General features: G+C 40.5%; 1 protein-coding gene across 2 annotated transcripts in view; it reads right to left on the bottom strand.

The window, feature by feature from the left end:
* DMGDH (dimethylglycine dehydrogenase) overlaps positions 1–20,736 on the bottom strand; it is a 68,186-nt gene that overhangs the window by 6,524 nt on the left and 40,926 nt on the right. For both annotated transcript variants that reach the window (XM_019462915.2, XM_019462916.2), the window contains exon 14: positions 19,210–19,269. In XM_019462915.2, coding sequence (XP_019318460.2) covers positions 19,210–19,269 — 60 coding nt within the window. The remainder of the gene's footprint in view (positions 1–19,209; positions 19,270–20,736) is intronic.

Below are 20,736 nucleotides of genomic sequence, written 5' to 3'. Positions count from 1 at the left end.
CCATACTATGTGTGAGACATGCTTACCCCTGTGTGGATTATAAAAGTAGATAGAGAATAAGCTCTTTGATCAAAAGTCTAACACAATGCTTTTCAAGCTTGTTTTTCCTCCTTCGATGCAACACATGACAGATGACATTCCTATTCCTAATATGTTCCCCTGGTCACACTCAGAGTTATTCCTAATGCAACGCAAGTGACAGTGACATGGCTATAGGGATAACCTCCAGTCCATTCACACACCTCACAACAAACAGGTTAGTGATGACTCTTCAGTGGAGACACTTAGCTAATAAAGGAGGCACAATTCTACCTACCCAGAATGCCAGGGATACTAGGTAAGACTGAAAAGCTAGCCAGAGGCCAAGAGCAGTGTCAGTGGAAGGAGGGAAAGCTGACCCAGGAGGGGTGTGGATTAAGGTTTCTACTTGAGGGAGCCCCAAATCATCTCTTATCTTACCAGGGGAAGGGGGTATCTGTGATACACAAATCACATCTCTATGAAGGAGATTTAATTAGAGATTATAATGTGAGAGGGGAAATTCTCAAAAGAGTTCCCATATACAGACTAACCATTCTCTGAAAGAAGAAAGCAAACAATTTTAATTTCCTCATTGGCCAAAGAAGAAAGGAAATAATATCTCATGCCAAAAATGTCCTCCGCCATCAACATTTAGGATTTACACAGCTCTTTCTGCACACAAAACATTTAGGATTGGGTGCACTGAATCCCCTTAACTGCTCAGTGAAACAGTGGGAGGGGTTCTCACATACCCTCTGCCTGATGACCAACCCCCAGTTTACTCCTTTACTGGTTCAGATCTTCTAGGCTAAGCCCACAATGAAGTATGCTTTCTATAGATATTGCAAGTTTAAATTGCTGACCTTCACAGGAACTGAAAGTTTCCATTGTCAGTTTCCACTGGCCAAGGTTAAAATAATTGCAAAATGAAAGTCCGATTACCTTCCCCAGTGTGATCCAGATGGTGAGAACCAACTATAAAGCTTTATTATGAAGCCAGATAAAAATTCAAAGACAGCTGGACCCGATGTTATTTAAGTCCAGACTGGTGGGGAAAAAACAAAACCACCAACCCACAGAAAAAGCCTGATTCATTTGAATTCATATGTAAGAGAAATTCCTGGTAACAAGTAATAACAAACTGTAACAGCCCTCCAATCCATCTTAAGGGTTAAGTGGCTTCAAGTTTATGCACCCCATGCTTGCTGATTTAAGTCCCGTAGTCTGTAGCCAAACTAATCTGCTTCCCTTGAGATCTGCAGACCATAGGCCTTTAGGAGTGAAGAACCAGACTTTCCCGGAAGAGAAGAACTAACCACATTTGCAAAAAGCCACTGCTCATGCTAGCACATCTATTTGAGGTCATGTTCACACACAACTAACCACCTGGGCACCCACTTCCACTGCAGGGAGCCCACTCACGCCCGTCCATGTCCCTCGCCTTCCCCTCTAAGACCCTCTGCTTTTGCCAAGACAGGGAAGGTGGTCTTTGGGACTTCGGTTCACTGTCTTCCCAGGTTCCCAGCTTCCTGAATAAAGCAACTTTTCCTTTCCCACCATCCCTGTCTCTCCATTATTGATTTTTGAGTGGCAAGCAGCCACTCAGGGGTGCTGAATTCAGAACTGGTTCTGTCCGGTAACAAAAACCATAGTTCATTATACTTAAAACATGTCTATCTAAATAGAGAAAGAACTTCAACAAATTTTTACAATCGTTTTCAAAGACAACTTGCTATCATGGAAAAATAGTGACAAGGGTGCTTTTAATTTTTCCTATTTTTATTTGCATTTACTTTTTTAATGTTTATTTTTTAAAGAGAAAGAGAGCCAGAGGGTGAGCAGGGGAGGGGCAGAAAAAGAGAGGGAGAAACATAAGCCAAAGCAAGCCTAACGTGGGGCTTGAACGCACGAGCTATGAGATCATGACCTGAGCCCAAGTAGGACGCTTAAACAACTGAGCCACTGAGGTGCCTCTCTTACTTTTATTTTTTAAAGTTTGTTTGTTTGTTTGTTTGTTTGTTTAAAGAGAAGGAAAGACAATGAGTCGGGGAGGGGCAGAGAAAGGGAGAGAGAGACTCCAAAGCCAGCTCCATGCTGTCAGCACAGAGCCCGATGTAGGGCTCAAACCCATGAACCATGAGATCATGACCTGAGCCAAAACCAAGAGTCAGACACTTAACTGACTGAGCCACCCTGGTGCCCCAACAAGGGGTGCTATTTAGAGTTCTTGTCTATATAGCAATCAATATAAAATGGGGAAAAAAGTCTCACACTTTGTGTAGAGAAGCATTTTACAACAACACTGAGAGGCAAATGGGCTATTTTGTATGATTTGTGGAGTGCCATGAGATCATACTTTCCTACAATGGAATCTGGATCTTTCCCATTAGAGATTCATTTAGATCTTGAAGGTTTTGGGTCTTCCTGCATCCATATTAAGAGAATTTTCCTTCAATTATTTACTCAACTGTTGCTATCCCCCTGCTGTGTTCAGACACTGCGTCAGGCAGAAGGCATACAGAGATAAATAGATATGTTCTTGTAGTTTCTAGGAGGTCCCTGAGGAGATGTCATTCCTTCTCTCCACATCACAACATGCCCAGTCCTGAACTACTTAAGCCAGTATCTGCTACACCTTTGGAGTGGCTGTGGTGAAAGATGGCCATGACCAAAGCTTTCAGAAATGGGTCCCCCCAGGACAAACAAGCTTGACCATGATGCACTCAAGTTCCCCCTTATACCAAGTCAGCCATGAAGAAAACAGAAGGCAACAACACACTTGTGTTCATTGTGGATTCAAGGCCAATAAGCACCAGATCAAACAGGCTGTGAAGAAGCTCTATGACACTGACATGGCCAAGATCAACACCTTGATCAGGGCTGATGGAGAGAAGAAGGCATATGTTCGACTGGCTCCTGACTATGATGTTTTGGATGTTGCAAACAAAATTGGGATCATCTATACTGTGTCCAGCTGCCTAAATATAAATATAAATTTTTTCACATTATAAAAAAAGGGTCCCATGGGGCACCTGGGTGGCTCAGTCAGTTGGGCGTCCGACTTCGGCTCAGGTCATGATCTCATGGTCCGTGAGTTCCAGCCCCGCGTCGGGCTCTGTGCTGACAGCTCAGAGCCTGGAGCCTGCTTCAGATTCTGTGTCTCCTTCTCTCTCTGCCCCTCCCCAACTTGTGCTCTGTGTCTCTATGTCTCTCAAAAAATAAATAAATGTAGAAAAAAAAATTTTGTTAAACCATAAAAATTAAAAAAAGGGTCCCTTTGTGATGCTAGACGAGATCTCCTGAGGCATGTGCTGAGGGGTGGGAGGAAAAAGGTGTGCTAGAAGGGGCCTAACTCCACCTTCGCCAAAATCACAATTTAACCAAAGTCTAAGAGGGAACATAAGGTATCAGCTCATCACAAGAAATAGGAAAAGCAGGGAAGGGGCCTCAGAAAACTTTCTTTAAAAGAGAAAAATAAATTCAGTGAAAATAAATATTCAATACTATTTACAATTTATTAGGCACTTGCTATGTGCCAGACACTATGCTGAATGACCTCATTTAATCCTCATGACATTCCTATGAGATAAAGAATTTTATCCCCTGTTTATGAGAGAGAAAGGCCCAACAAAGTTAAGGGTCTTTCCTGAGGCTCAGTTACATGGCCACACAAGACTTCACTTTTAGATTTTATCCATGTATTTTTTATTTTTATTTATTTATTAATTTTTTTTTAACGTTTTATTTATTTTTGAGACAGAGACAGAGCATGAATGGGGGAGGGGCAGAGAGAGAGGGAGACACAGAATCGGAAGCAGGCTCCAGGCTCTGAGCCATCAGCCCAGAGCCCGATGCGGGGCTCGAACTCACGGACCGCGGGATCGTGACCTGAGCCGAAGTCTGACGCTTAACTGACTGAGCCACCCAGGCACCCCTCCATGTATTTTTTAAAGTGACTATACCTAGAGTCTATCATTGGAAGGTCTAGGATATGTAAATCCTCTAAAGAATGTTTTTTTTAAATTATTTCTGGGTACTCTGAACCTGTTTTGAAGGATGTTCACTACACAGTATTTTTGAACTACCAAGGAGGATTTGAAAACACTGTCAAGGTTACTATTAATGAAATCTGACATCTGTATCTGTATATCCTTACATCAGGAACTGATCTGGTCAGCAATATTGTCCTCAGATATGAATGAAAATACTGTAATGGTGAGGCGTCTGGGTGGTTCAGTCAGTTAAGCATCCAGCTCTTGATTTCCGCTCAGGTCATGACCTCACAGTTTGTGGGATGGAGCCCCACGTCAGGCTCTGTACTGACAGCAACAGAGCCTGCTTGGGATTCTCTCTCTCCCTCTCTCTCTCTGCCTCTCCCCCATGAGCACATGCTGTTTTTCTAAAAATAAATAAATAAATAAGCAAGCAAACATTTTTTAAAAATTAAAAAAAAAAAAGAAAATACTCTAACAACAACAAAAACCTAACTAAAAGTAAGGCACACACAGTTAAAACACAGATAAAAGGTAACACCTCTCCCTGGAGACAATTCTCTTTTCCCAAGCTAACCTTGTGCCTGACGCAGAAAGATTTAAAATAGGGCAGTGGCATTTCATTCTCCTTTACTTGGCTTTTCTTCCAAGATTGTAGATTTTATACATGAGAGAAGAAAATATGTCTGAAGATAAATGCTATGATTAAAATTGGTGCTATCAGGATGACCTGAGAACAAAATATATTTAGTGAATCACTGCCAACTTAATTATATAAACAGCTGTTAATATCTTTGAGAAACACAAATTTCTGGGGGCACTGAGAATATAGCTCAAAAAGAGTCTTCGCTTATGTTTCTTAATCTACCAACTTTACGAAAGGGTAAAAGCAATTAAAATAGCTATTTGTAATATATACTAAATATAACATCCACAAAGATGATAACATTAAGATTTTAAGTGAAATAAAATTATTCATCTTATTAGCTCTACTAAAAGCACTTGCATTACCTCAAAGCATATGGAAATGAAATAAATTAAACCAGTATAGTTTTGGTTGTGATTCTTAGGTGAATGCACAGTTGGCCGAGATGTAGCTAAATCTGAATTTAACACAAGCAGTGCTAAGAAGGCTCTGATATGGAGAGTCAGGGTAGAAAATTCAAGGAAGTCATCGTTTTCATTTAACTGTCCCAAATCCTTGAAACCTACATATCTAAAGTCTCTGAAGACTAAATACAATAATTGGGGTAACATCCTGGGTCCCAAGAAAGCTCCCCTTAGAAACCAGGGGCAGCACTAGTGGGAAAATCATGTTCTTGCTTTGACAGGGATGGAGAGGGTTGCAGAGAGAACAGTTAGTCAATTGTCAATGTAAGTGGCCTAGTGGAGATGGAAATCCTCGTGACAGATTTCTGCCACTTGTCCCCCAGTACTTTCTAGAAATGTTTCTTATTTTAAATGGGGCTCAGGGACCATCATTTAAACACAGTCCCGATAGGACTCCCTCTCAGGGCATGTGTCCATTACTAACTGACCGTTTATGTAAATCTTAACTTTCTTCCATCAGGTGGTGAATATCAGGTACATCTATGCTTGTCTCACAGTCCAACTGATAAAACTGTATACGGGTGCATTCATCTAGGGGATGAATCAGCTGACCCACCACCCCATCAAGACAGAGTAGACTATCATTCCTTTCACCTTCTCATCATTAGAATCACAGTTTTTAAGCAGACAGAAAACATAAGGGTCTTTCCTGGGGTGATGAATGTACCAAACCTTGAACCCAAGCTTCTCAACTCTTGACTCTTTTTCCACTATGCAGAGCTTGGTAACATTCCGTGTATGTTTATAATGACTACAATTTCACTATCTCTTTATTAGCAAAATGTTAGGTTATTAGTTTAGAAACTTACATCTGTTATTATTGGCTCCTACCTACACAGTTTTCATTCTTTGCCCTTGGCAACGTAAAACAAAGTAGCATTTTCTTTTCTTTTTCTTTCTTTCTTTCTTTTTTTTTGAGACAGAGAGCACGCACACGTGAGTGAGCTGGGGAGAGACAGAGAGAAAGAGAGAGACAGAACCCCAAGCAGGCTCTGAGCTGTCAGGGCAGAGTTCGACGTGGGGCTCTATCCCACACACACCACCCTGGGATCATGACCTGAGCTGAAATCAAGAGTCCGATGCTCAACTGACTCAACCACCCAGGCCCCCCTCATCTAGCATTTTCTCAACAAAAGTACTAATCAGTTAAGTATTCTTTCTCGAAAAAAGTATTTACTATAACTAGAAAAGCAACTCTCTTAACTAAAAGAAAGCTGGGGATAAACAGAAACCTAGAGAAAATATTTAAAATATTATTTATAATATTAAGCCAGGCCAAGAATTAGGTTACAGTTAGCATTCAAACCAAACTAAATTTTTCAAAACTGAAATAGCCCCCATTACATTTATGTTAGGACTTTTACTAGATTCCATTTTAACAAGAATATTTACATTTCTATTTTTTTAAGTTTATTTATTTTGAGAGAGAGAGAGAAAAAAACGCACTCAAGTTGGGGTGGGGGGGCAAAGAGAGAGAGCAGAAGAGAGAGAATCCCAAGCAGGTTCTACACTGTCAGTACAGAGCCCAATGCAGGGCTCGATTCCACAAACCATAGATCATGACCTGACCCAAAATCAAGAGTCGGCCACTTAGGCAACTGAGACACCTAGGTGCCCCCAATATTTACTTTTCAGTTTTGGAGTCCAATAATCGAAAGGACAGCCATGGAATGCAACAGACCTGTGACTTTGGCAGATGTACTTTTATGTTTCACTGCGTTACTACTAATCACGATATAGACTTTTCATGATAGTTTTCATCTTTAGACTCAAGCGAAGAACAATTACCCATCTGGTATTTCACATTTAGCACTCGAGCCTAAATGAAAAGTAAATAATTATTAAATACAACAAGAAACACATGAATAAATGAGTCCTCAATAGGGACACAAGATCTTTCTTGCTGGAGTCTTTAAAAAAATGGAAAGGCTTTTCTCTACAGCTGTTTTTCCCTAGATACTTTTATATTCACTTCACTAAGATGGAACAAACTAACTTTTATTGAGATACCACATGTTTTTTACTCCTCTCATAAACAAATGAGGTCGCTATTTTCTTCATTTTACAGATACGAAAACTGAAGTGTTGTTAGGTTAAGCAACTTGTTTACTTTCAGAGCAAGTGGCAGAGCCATAACTCAAACCCTTCACCAAATACTCAGGTCCTACTAATGACCAGACACAGCACTAGTCTAAGGATTCTCCAGCTGTCCTGGAGAAGCTCACAGACTAGCTGAAGCAGCTGACATTATGGGATATACCAAGTATCACTACAGAGCTAAGTACAGCATGCTATAGAGCACGGGTTCCCAGGGGTGCCTGGGTGGCTCAGTCCGTTAAGTGTCCGACTTCAGCTTAGGTCATGATCTCCCAGCTCGTGAGTTCGAGCCCCGCGTCAGGCTCTGTGCTGACACCTCAGAGCCTGGAGCCTGCTTCAGATTCTGTGTCTCCCTCTCGCTCTGCCCGCCCCCCCCCCCCCCCGCCCCGACTGACACGCTGTCTCTCTCTCTCTCTCTCTCTCAAAATAAATAAACATTTAAAAAAAGAAGAAGAAGAAGAGGGGATTCACAACACTCCCCTGGCTTTCATTACCACCCATACATGAACAATCCAAATCCATACTTTCAGAGCAGAGGTCCCCAAACACATGTGCAGCTGTCGGTTGGCTGTCCCACAGCCCCTCAACCCCACCAGTCCTTCCAGCCTCCCAATTACACCCTTTGTGTTTCCCCATTCGTGATCAGTATCCTAAATCCTCTTCTCCACTCCCTTCACATAGTGTCCCTCACGTGGTCTCCATCCTACCTTCTTCCTATCACTCACACCTCTTTCTTCTCCATCCTGTGTCCAATGCCTTAGTTGAAGCCCTCAACATCACTCCACTGCATTTCTTCAGTAATTGGGAAATGCTCTCCCAGTCACCAGGCTAGTTCCTTTTTAGTCTATTTTCCGTCATCTGTGGGTCATTCCTTACACAAAATTGTTCAGTGGCTCCCCAGTGTCTCCAGGATTCACTCCAAATTCCTTAGCCTGGCAGATGAGACCTTTCATGACGAGGTCTCAGTACTTCTCCAGCATCAACTCTTGACACTAGTTTCAACAGCAAATTACTTGCTGGGCACCTGCTATATGCCATCCCTGAGCTGGGTGTTAGGAATAAAAAAGTAAACAAAATGTATTTTGTCCTGTCAGAACTTGTACTCAAGAAGCTTACATTCCATTCAAAAGAAAAAGGAAAAAAAATAATTGTAAGCTGTGATACATCCTAGAAAGATACTGCAGGTGCAAAATGTATTTTAAAAATGATCAATAGGGGCATCTGGTGGCTCAGTTGGTTAAGCAACTGACTTTGGCTCAGGTTGTGATCACACAGTCTGTGGGTTCAAGCCCCGGGTCGGGGTCTGTGCTGACAGCTCGGAGCCTGGAACCTGATTTGGATTCTGTGTCCCTCTCTCTCTGCCCCTCCCCCACTTGCATTCTGTCTCTCTGTCTCTCAAAAATTAACGTTAAAAATATTTTTTTAATTTAAAAATTATCAAATGAGGGACACCTGGGCGGCTCAGTTGGTTAAACAGCCAACTTCAGCTCAGGTCATGGTCTCACAGTTCGTGAGTTCAAGTCCTATGTCAGGCTCTGTGCTGAAAGCTCGGAGCCTGAAACCTGCTTCAGATTCTGTGTCTCCCTCTCTCTCTCTGCTCCTCCCCAGCTCATGCTCTATCTCAAAAATAAAATAAATATTAAAAAAATAACAATATCAAGTGAAATCCAACAATATAGAAAAAGATAACCCATCATTACTAAGTGGATTTTGCCACTAAAATGAAAAGTTGAGTTAACATTTTAATATTAGTAAATGTCCTTCATTATACGACAAAGCAAAAAAGAAAAACCATATGTTTATCTCAGTAGATGTAGCAAAGGCATTTGCCAAAATCTGATATCCTGATTAAAAACAAAACTTTTAGCACTCAGAATAGATAGGAATGTCCTTAACTTGATAAAGAGCATCCATGAAAAACATACAACTAACATCACACTTAATACTCGATGCTTTCCACCTAAGATCAGGAACAAGCAACAATTCTATTTAACTCTGTTGAAAGTTCAGCCAGTGGAGGAACTAGTCACTGTGGTAATGCAAGAAAAATAAATAAATAAATAAATAAATAAATAATAAAAGGCATCTAAATTAGAAAAGACAAACTATTTGCATACAACATGATTGTCCATGGAATCTACAAAAAGTTCAAAAAAGCACTAGAACTACTGAGTTTAGCAAAGTTGCAAATTACAAGATCAATACATAAATACCAGCTGTTTTCTATATACTAGCAGTAAAATGAAAATCAAAAATACCATTTAAACATTATCAATATGAAATACTTAAGGATAAATCTACAAAAAGATATGCAAAATCTGCAAACTACAAAATATTTTTGAAATTAAAGGTGACCTAAGTAAATGGAGGGATATGTGTTTTTCATGAGCGCGAGACTTGAATTGACCTATAGATGCAACACAATTCCCATGTTTTTATAAATTCTAAAATTCATGGAAATTCAAAGGACCTATAATAGCTAAAATGACTGAAAAAGAGCACAGTTGCAAGGCTACCACAACCTGATTTAAGCCACAGTTATCAATACAGCACAGGAATCAAGAAAGACATATAAGTCAATAGAGTCCAAAAAAAGAGTCCAGAAGGAGACTTCAACATTTATAGACAACTTATTTTTGACAAGGGTACACAGGTGATACAGTCCAGAATGCGCAGCCTTTCCAATGAATGGTAATGGAAACAAATCCGTGGGTATATGCGCACATATAAACTTTAATTCATACCTGGCACTAGATATAAATATTAACTAAAAATAAATAATAGGCCTAAATGTAAAAGGTTGATAAGACCTCTAGGAGGAAACAGCAAAAAAATCTTTACGACTTTGGGTTAGGCAAAGATTTCTTAATACGACACCAAAAGCATCATCGGTAAGAACAAGTTGATAAGGACTTTAAATATTAAAAAATTTAAAACTTCTGCCCTTGGGGTGCCTGGGTGGCTCAGGCAGTTAAGCATTTGATTCTTGGTTTCAGCGCAGGTGATGATCTCACAGTTCATGTGTTGAAGCCCTACATTGGGTTCAGTGATAGCATGGGGCCTATTTGGAATTCTCTCTCCCTCTCTTTCTCTCTGTCCCTACACCGCTCATACTCACTCTCTCTTTTTCAAAATAAATAAACCTTAACTAATGGCACCTTTAAAAAAATAAAATAAATAAAACTTCTCTTTGAAAGACACTATCAGATGTATTGGATGAAAAGAAGACAGAGTGGGAAAAAATATTTGCAGAGCATGTATCTAATAAAGGACTTGTACCTAGGATACACTAGGAACTTTCAAAAACAAAAAAACCAAAAACAACCCCATTAAAAATGAGTAAAAGGGGCGCCTGGGTGGCTCAGTCAGTTAAGCATCCAGCTTCAGCTCAGGTCATGATCTCGTGGTTTGTGAGGTCGAGCCCCGCATCAGGCTCTGTACTGACAGTTCAGAGCCTGGAACCTGCTTTCTGTCCCTCTCCCACTCGTTTGTTCCTTCGTTCTCTCTCTCTCAAAAATAAATAAACATTAAAAAAACATTTTTTTAAATTAGTAACAGAGGGGCACCTGGGTTACTCAGCACCCAACTCTTCATTTCAGCTCAGATTATGATCTCACAGTTTTTAAGTTCAAGCCCCACATCAGGCCCTTGGTGGCAGTGCAGAGCCTGTTTGGGATTCACTCTCTCTCCCTCTCTCTGCCCCTCCCCTTCTCACTCTCACTATAAATAAACTTAAAAAAAAAGGAGTAAAAGAGGGGTGCCTGGGTGGCTCAGTCAGTTAAGCATCCCCCTCTTGATTTTGGCTCAGGTCATGATCCCAGGGTCGTGGGATCCAGCCCAGAGTCACCCCAGAGTCATGCTCAGTGTGGAGTCTGCTTAAGATTCTCTCTCTCCCTCTGACCCTCTCCCTGACTCGCTTGTGCATACTCGCTCTTCCTTCATAAATGAAGAGATAGGAATGGTGGACAGACAAATAAAAAGATTTTCAACATCAAGTCACCGAGGAAATCAAAAGTATGAGACCCTACTACTTACCTCATAGAGTAACTCAAGTTAACAAGACTGACCATGACAGGTGTTGGGTGAGGATTTGGAGGAACAGAAACTCTCATTAACTAGCGGTGGGAATGTAAAATATAAAATGATTCACCACTGTGTAAAACAATTCCTTACAAAGTTGACATATACGTGCCATTTTATGCAGCCATTCCACTCCTATTTACCCAAGAGAAATGTTGTAAACTAGAAACAACCCCAAAGTTCACTGAGTATATAAACAAACTGTGCTATATACATACAATGGAATCCTTTACTTAGAATTAAAAGGAACGACTTATTAATACATGTAATACCACAGATGAGTCTCAAAAGAATTATGCTTAGTGAGAGAAACAAAACCAAAACAAAATATATTATAAATATATTATAGGATTCCATTTATATAAGACCCTAGAAAATGCAAAATTGTCTATAGTGACAAAAAGTTCCTTGGGAAGTAGGTGAGGGTATAGGGAGGGTTGGGAAGTAGGGACTACAAAAAGGCCTGAACAAATTTCTGGGAAGAGGGATAGGCTTACCATCCTCAATTGTGGTCGTAGTGTCACAAGTGTATACGTGCATTAATACTTAGCAAATGGTGGGGCGCTTGGGTGGCTCAGTGGGTTAAGGGACCCACTCTTGATTTTGGCTCAGGGCATGATCTCACAGTTTGTGGGTTCAAGCCCAGTGTCCAGCTTCACACTGACAGTGCAGAGCCTGCTTGGGATTCTCTCTCTCTCTCCCCCTCTCTCTGCCCCTGCCCCAGGTGCATGTGTTCATGCCCTCCCTCTCTCTCAGAATAAATAAACATTAAAAAAAAAAAACCTGGGGCACTTAGGTGGCTCAGTAGGTTAAGTGTCCAACTTTGGCTCAGGTCATGATCTTGCGGTTTGTGGGTTCAAGCCCCACGTCAGGCTCTGTGCTGACAGCTCAGAGCCTGAGCCTGCTTTGGATTCTGTGTCTCCCTCTCTCTCAGTCCCTCCCCCACTTGCCCCTGTCTGTGTGTGTGTGTGTGTGTGTGTGTGTGTCTCTCTCTCTCAAAAAATAAATAAACATTAATAAATATTTTTTAAAACTTTAGCAAATGGTGCACTTTCAATATGTCCATTTATTGCATGTTTAGTTAAGCTGTTAAAATAAAAATATAATAAAAGCAATCTAAAGAATTATTTCAACTTATTCCTAGTCCTGAGTTTCCAGAGACTTCCAAATTTTAAAGCGGGCATCTAAACAGCACACTTACACTTTTAGGGTGGAAATAGAACACTGTTTCCTAACAGAAATTGGATACATATGAGGATACTGATTCAATAGCTGGTAGCTTAATATGCTCTGATAAATGTTTTAGGCATGATAAACTCTATCTCAGCCTAGGTTTTACTTCTTTTCTTTCATTTTTCCTTTATCATTTAGCAATGGAAATGGGTAAGGGAATAAGGATGGCTTAATTAAAGTGTTACAGTTATGTGGTTCATATGGATAACCGTAACAACATTCTCAATTACTCCGCTAGGTGGTATTTCTTAGGGTTTTAGACATGTAAGGAGCCCTCATTTTATACACTAGCAGTCTCGGGTGCAAAATGAAACTAAGTGGCTTTCCCAAGGACACACAGCTAAAATTTGGTGACTTTAAAAAAAACATTCACTTACTGTCCAATTCCAAAGAGACAGAGAGAGAAATTTGGTGCAGAATGTATTAGCCTAGCCAGAGTAGGTGACAGATTTACTTACTTCCAATTCACTACCAATTCCATAGCACCCTCCTTTAACCAAACCACTTGTTTTAAAGTTCTGTTTATTTACAGGACCACGAAGGCATAAAGGTAAAGAACTCAGAGAGCGGGTCTCAATCTTCATTGCATAACAAAACCAAGAAACCCAAACCCTCCCTGCAGAGCTAATCCGACTGGTTTCCGGTCAGTATTCTTAAACTTGAGGGAGCATCAGAATCACCTGGAGGGCTTGTTAAAGCAGATCACTGAGCCCATCCCCAGAGTTTCCGATTCCAGGATGGTACTCAACACCTGGCAATTCTAACCAATCCCTAGCTAACACTGATGCTACCAGTTTGTGAACCACAGCTGAGAACCACCGAGGGTAGGGCAATCTTTAAAAAGTTCTCCAAGTTAGTGATGTACAGCCAGTTCAAAAGCGTTGGTCTAGCACTATCCCTCTCCATCTGTTTTGGAATCACCTGGAGAATTAAAACAAAACAAAACAAAATTGATGCCTGAATTCCTACCCTCAGAGGTTCTTTTTATTTTATTATTTTTTAATGTTTTTATTTATTTTTGAGACAGAGAGAGGCAGAGCATGAGCAGGGGAGGGGCAGAGAGAGAGGGAGACACAGAATCTGAAACAGGCTCCAGGCTCTGAGCTGTCAGCACAGAGCCCAACGCGGGGCTCTAACTCACGGACTGAGAGATCATGACCTGAGCCGAAGTCGGACGCCCAACCGACTGAGCCACCCAGGCGCCCCCCAGAGGTTCTTTTTAAATTGATGTGGGTTGCAGCATGAACCTCAGAAATTTTTTAATCATTTCATGATTTAAAAGAATTATACTCCAGATGATTCTAATGTATGCCAAGACTGAGAGTCACTGAAAATTTTCTGCCTCAATGCCTATTACCATTTACCTAAAATTTCCCCAGAGTTGGGTACTTATACCACTGTAACATATTAGAAACTCCTTTCTGACTTGTCTGTGAGTAATTATTTATTTCCATTCTGGTATTTTAATAATGCTAATATTTATTGAATACTTAGAATGTAGTAAGCCTGGTGGTGCTTTGCCTCTTTGTTTTTGTGTTGTTTTACCTACTAGTTACGCTTTAAATAATTTTTCCACAAAGACAGACTCTGTATTTTCTATCAACATTGTCTTCTCACTTGTGGTTATTATCACCTTATTCTGTCTCTACTGGTTAGAAGCCCATGACAGGAAAAGAGAAGCCAAGGAAGAAATTGGGAGTGGGAAGGATCTTTAAAAAATTATTGGGGCGCCTGGGTTGCTCGGTCAGTTAATCATTCCACTTCGGCTCAGGTCATGATCTCACAGTTTGTGGGTTCAAGCTCCACGTCGGGCTCTGTGCTGACAGCTCAGAGCCTGGAGCCTGCTTCGGATTCTGTGTCTCCCTCTCTCTCTGCCCCTCCCCCACTGGAACTCTGTCTCTTTCAAAAATAAACATCAAAAAGAAAAAATTCTCCTAACCTGCTTCAACATGTTACATTGTTACTTCAGTCTCTGAATCTTGGCAGAAGTTGTCTCTAAATGGACATAGACTCAGTATTTCCAGGAGGAAAATTCCAAAATTTATGATTCCATTCTAAGGCAGCTGATTTTCCTTTTGCTCTTGACTAATGCATTTTATTTCTAAAACAAAAAACCAAAAGCCAGAACCACTAATTTTTCCCAAAAAGTAGCTTCTATTGAAATTCTAATACCACTAATAGCAATGATATAACTTTTGGGGGGTAAAGGGATTTTAGTTGAGATTTTAAAGAAATAATTTAATTATTTCTACTTGTATTGCGCTTCTGGTTAATGCTTCCTTTCCAGGCTCTATGCTCACTGTCCACAAGATGGCACTGTTGTGTACTGCTAAACGATCCTCCTGGATCGATATTTTCAGAGTATTAAGAATGTTTCCTACAGTTTCAGTTCCTGAAATGCCATTTGCTTCAAACGTCATGAGATAGGAGAGCCATCAGGAGTTATGTCGTTAACTGTTAGACCTGTGTCCTAGCAAGGTATTTAATGAATGGTGCTTACTCAATGTTAACTCAGAAGGAGACTGAGCCTGTGCACAACTACTTCACATTGATGAGGGAGCGTGGGGCAGGCTGAGGACAAAGTGCAAGCTAGTGTGCGCATGGGCGCGTGCACACACACACACACACACACACATCACCATCACCACCACCAAATGGGATGTGTGTGATATTCCTCAGGCACTTCTGGCTGCCCAAGGACAAAGGAAAGAAAACAAATGGCCAATTGATAGAGATCAGAGTCATGCAGAACATGGGTCTCCATCAACGCACAAATATCTTAGTAAATTACAAGAAAAAGGCAATTGTATCAATAGGCCAGCCTCCAGAAGCCTGTAGACTGTTTCCTGGAGCCCCAATATCACCCCTCCATAGTGATATGGGGAACAAAAGCAAGAAGGTAAAATTAAATTTCCTTATAACCTGCAGGCCATTGACAAATGCTTGAGGCAAATACAGAATATAACATTTCTCCAGGAACCCCCTAATGTCCTAATGTTAATGCCTTACTAGAGGGAAAACAACCTTAGCTTGACCATAGTAAGGCCTCAGGTATCTTAGGAGCCCTCTTTAACAGATCAAAGTCCCTTGGGAGGCCTCCCTTTTGACTTTACCTCCCCAACTCCATAGTATAAAACCAGGTATTCTTCACAACCCCAGCACAGCTCTTCCTGCCCATGGGTCCTGTCCCCATGCTTTAATAAAATCACCTTTTTGCACCAAAGATGTCTTCAAGAATTCTTTCTTGGTTGTCGGCTCTGGACCCCCACCACCATCACACCAAAACCTCATCAACATCAGCCAACACCATGGGAAGGCTGCAGCTCAAACAACTCTCAGAAGTAAGGAAAACAAGCAGCATGCACTTTTTCCTTTGGCATCTAAGATTTCTTCAATACTCCATTTTTTCTCTTCCCTACTTTTACACTGGTTTTGACGACAACGCAGTTGTCTCCAAAGAGGCCTGATGGCCCATCTCCTCAGACACCCATTTTCCTCCTTAATGTGGTTAAATCAGCTATTCTGATCCTAACATAAAATGCAAAATCAGTTACAACAAAAACATGACTGTGGGAGGCATCAATTAATAAAACATAGTCCATGCATATTTTAGTATATGTTGCCAGAAAAACATTCCTGGGCAGTTATTCAAGGTTGAAAAGCCCATGAAGCAAAGGACTTTGTTGGGGAAAGTGGTGGGTGAGAGAGCACTGTGGTGAGGTCAGAGGTCACTACACCTTTCCTTGCTTCAGTTTCCTCACCCATAAATGAGGAAGGGGTACTGAGCCACCTTCAGGGGTCTCCTAGCTCCAACACAGCCTATGTCCTATACAATTTTTTAATATTATGGCTTATACAATTATTGTGTAAACACTCAAGGGCCAAGCGGAGAATTCTACATGCTTGCTTCAAAGAGAAAGGAATAAAAGGATTTTATTTTTATTAAAAACCAATTTTTTTTAATGTTTATTTCTTTTTTGAAAGAGAGAGACAGAATGTGAGTGGGGCCAGGGGCAGAGAGAGAGGGAGACACAGAATCCAAAGCAGGCTCCGGGCTCTGAGGTGTCAGCACAGAGCCCGACATGGGGCTTGAACTCATGAACCATGAGATCATGACCTGAGCCAAAGTTGGACACTTAACTGACTGAGCCACCCAGGTGCCAGAGAAAGAAAAGGATTTTAAACAATTGTGAAATGCCCAGGATTTTTTTAAATTTTGTTTTCATTGGTGTATTTATGGAATAAAAAAATATTCCTCTGTCTTAACTGCTGCTTCAGTTCTCATAGACTGTCAACTTTCCAAAGCAATATGAACTGGCATTACATATTCTTTAAAATGTAGTATGAAACCAGATTGGGCAACGTTTTTATTTTTAGGCATAGAACGTGAAGTATCAAATTACATCGTTTAGTTTATAATGTTAATTAGTTTTTCAGAAACCTGTTTCATTTTATAGACTGCTACAAAACAAAGATAAAGTTGTGAAACCACCATACACAATCTGAAAAAAGTTGATCCAACCTATTCCCCAGTCTTAGAGATTAGCTAGCATCACAGTGACACCCATGAACCACCCAAGTCAACATAATTGAAAAAGACTAGCTCAGTTAGGTCCAGGTCCTGGTGCTACACCACACGTCAACCAACGTAATCACTAGAAATTAACTCTGTGACACCAGAATGAAAACCAGTAATTCAGAAATCATAAAAAACGTACCATAAATCAAAATCATCATCTGTTAAACAACTTAATTCTGAGCTCAGCTTGGGTTATTGAACTAATTTAAAGGAACTAATAAATACACAATCCACACCTGCTTATAATCATAAAGGGAGTTCCAAAAACCCAATTTCAGCACGAAGAGCTCATTTATCTATGCCTTATCCCCAAACAATAATACCCAAACACTGTGAAGCAAGAGAGTCAGTTACCTATTTATCTATTGGTGACCAACAACAGAACTTTAGTGCTTTGAAGAGTCAGGCCATTTTTATCCTTATTTTAAACAACTAAACGAAGACTTCTGTTATCAGAAGGAGCAATCTGCTGTAAGGGTCTGCCCAAATTCTAAGCACCTGCTTTCTCTGGTCTGGAGGCAGATGGTACATCATAAAAATAAAAGTCATAGGGAAAACGCGCAGAAAGATATTCCCTTTAAAACCCTTAAGGAGGCTCGTTTTCCTAAAATCTAATACTATAAATATACATGTTTATGTTAATATCTCAGCTTAGAATTTGGGAACTTGATGCAGGGGCATTTAAAAAGTTTTCTTAGCCTGATTCATATGCATATGTTCACATATTTCCATAGAATGGGAAAACGGCCTTTACTTTAGCTGACTAGCACCTAAACAGGACAATTTATTTTTGAAATTCTAACAAGGATCCTACACAGCAGCAGCTGCTGTCCTATCCTTCAATATTACCACTGACTGCATCTCTGTTAGGTTCTTTTACGGTAACTAAAACACTACCCGGTGGGTATTTGAGTCAGCTTGGGCTGCTGGAACAAAATATCACACACTAGGTGACTTTAACAACAAGAAATTATTTCTCGCAGTTGTGGAGGCCGGTAAGTCCAAGATCAAGGTGCTGGCCTATTAAGCTCCCCTGTGAGTGTCCTCTTCCTGGCTCACAGACAGCCGCCTTCTCACCATAGCCTCAAGATGAGGACAGAAAGCGAGCTCTGTTGTCTTCCTGTTTCTCAAAAGAACACTAATTCCATCGTGGAGACCCCACCCTGATCATCTGATCACTCCCCAGAGGCCCCACCTCCAAATATCATCACATGGGGGTTAGGGCTAAAACATGTACATTTTAGAGAAACACAATCATTCAGTCCATAACAAAAGGATCACTTCATGTATAGTTGCAGGACTTGTATAGACGAAAGAGGCTGTAAGAAATTGGCTTCGTAATACACTTTTCCACAATAATTATGTAGGTTGGTGCTTCTCAAATTTAGATGCATCAGACTCCCCTGCAGCTTGTTGAAACACAGGTTTCTTGGCCTGAGCCCCAGAGACTCTGTCTTAGCAGATCTGGGGTGGGATCTGAGAATTTGCATTTCTAACAAGCTCCCAAATGATGCTGATGCTATCTGTCTGAGGTGAGAGCTCCTAATGCAGGGGTTCCCTTTGGAATGTGAATTTCAGTTATCATACCTGTATTGGCTTCTCAGTAAATACTCATTTTATGCTAAACACTTGAAATGTGTCATTTGCTTACACTCAGATGGCGCAGTTACACATGAAAGTGCTTAATAAGCAGATGGGAAGATCTGCTGGCACGGCTGCTTTATGCTGTGAGCACCCAGGGAGAGTCACTTAATGCTCTATGTGTGATTAGCTAACGTGTGACTTCACAAATCACCAGGATTTACAAGAATGTCTACTGACATCTTATCCTTACTAATTTTTATCCCAGAATTTAGCTTTAGTCTTTGAAGTTGCTGGATTCTGCTATCTTACATCTATGAGCATACTGCAATGGCTTGAACTGATACCTAATTTTGACAAAAGCTTAATACAAAGCATATGAGCAATGCTTAGTATTTATGTTCAACTCATTTGTCCTATAATCACACTTGGTTAAATTTTAAAGCATAGCTCTGTCACGAAACAGCATCATAATTTTAAGATGTACTTCAAGTACCCTTCAGAGTATAAACATACCTTATTTAGCTTTATAAAATAGTCCAGTCCAGCTTCCAAGGGATTTGTATCACAGTTCATCTAAAAGGGAAGCACACAGTTTTTTAAAAAGCTTTTTTTTTTTTTTTTTTTTTTAAGCAGGCTCCACACCCAGAATGGAGCCCAACACAGGGCTTTAATTCACAACCCTGAGATCAAGACCTGAGCTGGGATCAAGAGTTGGACACATAACCAACGGGACCATCCAGGTGCCCCTAAAGATTTTATTTTCAAGTAATCTCTAGCCCCAACACGGGGCTTGAACTCACAACCCCAAGATCCAGAGTCACATGATCTACTGACTGAGCCACCTAGGTGCCCCTGGAAACACACATTTTAAATCTTAGACGAGTGAAAATCATTTCAGTAACATCACCTTCATATATTATTTTCTTAGGGAAGAGAACACTTTTGGATTGTGAAAATAGATTCTGATAGGAAAATTACAGACTGGTCTCCAAAAGTAATTTTTTTACTCTGAAATTTAAATGTAGCCTGTCAGCAAATACTATTTGAATAGCATATTAGACACTAAAATTCAGTTTGTTTCCACGGCTCTTTTACTGATCATAATTTTTTTTTTTAACGTTTATTTATTTTTGAGACAGAGAGAGACAGAGCATGAACGGGGGAGGGTCACAGAGAGAGGAAGACACAGAATCTGAAGCAGGCTCCAGGCTCTGAGCTGTCAGCACAGAGCCTGACACGAGGCTCGAACTCACGGACCGCGAGATCATGACCTGAGCCGAAGTCGGCCGCTTAACCGACTGAGCCACCCAGGCGCCCCTCTTTTACTGATAATAAATATTGGAGGGATAAAATAACAGGCTATTCCTCCCTGAAATAAGACTTTACTGTGTTTTTATATAATAATTTTACATAGTTAGGTTTGAAAAATTATTAAGTAATTTACTTATCTTACAATTGGCCAGAAATCAGGACAAGTAGACAAGAAAGCAGATGGTGGGAAATTGGCTTCGACAGAGTTCAGGAAAGAGAAAAGGAAACCAGAGATCGCATCTCAAATCTTTTCATATAAGGTTGAGTAATTACAATATACTTTAAGCTAGAGCCTCTATTTGAGACTAGACCTGCAGTTGATAGTTTTTGTTTTGTTATTATTGTTCCCTTTTGTGCTAAGAGAACTGGTCTAAACTCCATAAAAAGCAGCCAAACTTTTTAAAAGACAACACAGAACTCATATAAATTATATGAGTAATATAAACTTGTTTTATATGCTCTAAAATTTGGTCTCACATTTCCTAATCAATCTGAGCAACTGTAAACTGATTTTTTTATCTACTGTATTTTCAGATTTTCTCCAGGAAGAAAATAAAACACAGCACAGAAGATTGCTGTAACGCCACTAGAGGGCGTGCTGGCACTGCTGGGAAATCAGAGGGATGTGGGAGGAAGAAACGCTAAGGGAGAAGACGGCTCAGGGGAGCAAGCTGAGAAAATGAAACGCAGGAGAGTGGAGAAATGGCTAACTCCCAAAGGCTGCATCAG

Source organism: Panthera pardus, unplaced genomic scaffold, assembly GCF_024362965.1.
Source record: "Panthera pardus isolate Hobbes unplaced genomic scaffold, ASM2436296v1 HiC_scaffold_2, whole genome shotgun sequence".
Classification (NCBI taxonomy): domain Eukaryota; kingdom Metazoa; phylum Chordata; class Mammalia; order Carnivora; family Felidae; genus Panthera; species Panthera pardus.
Note: the sequence above shows the minus strand (reverse complement) of the source record. Positions and strands in the feature narration are given on the sequence as shown.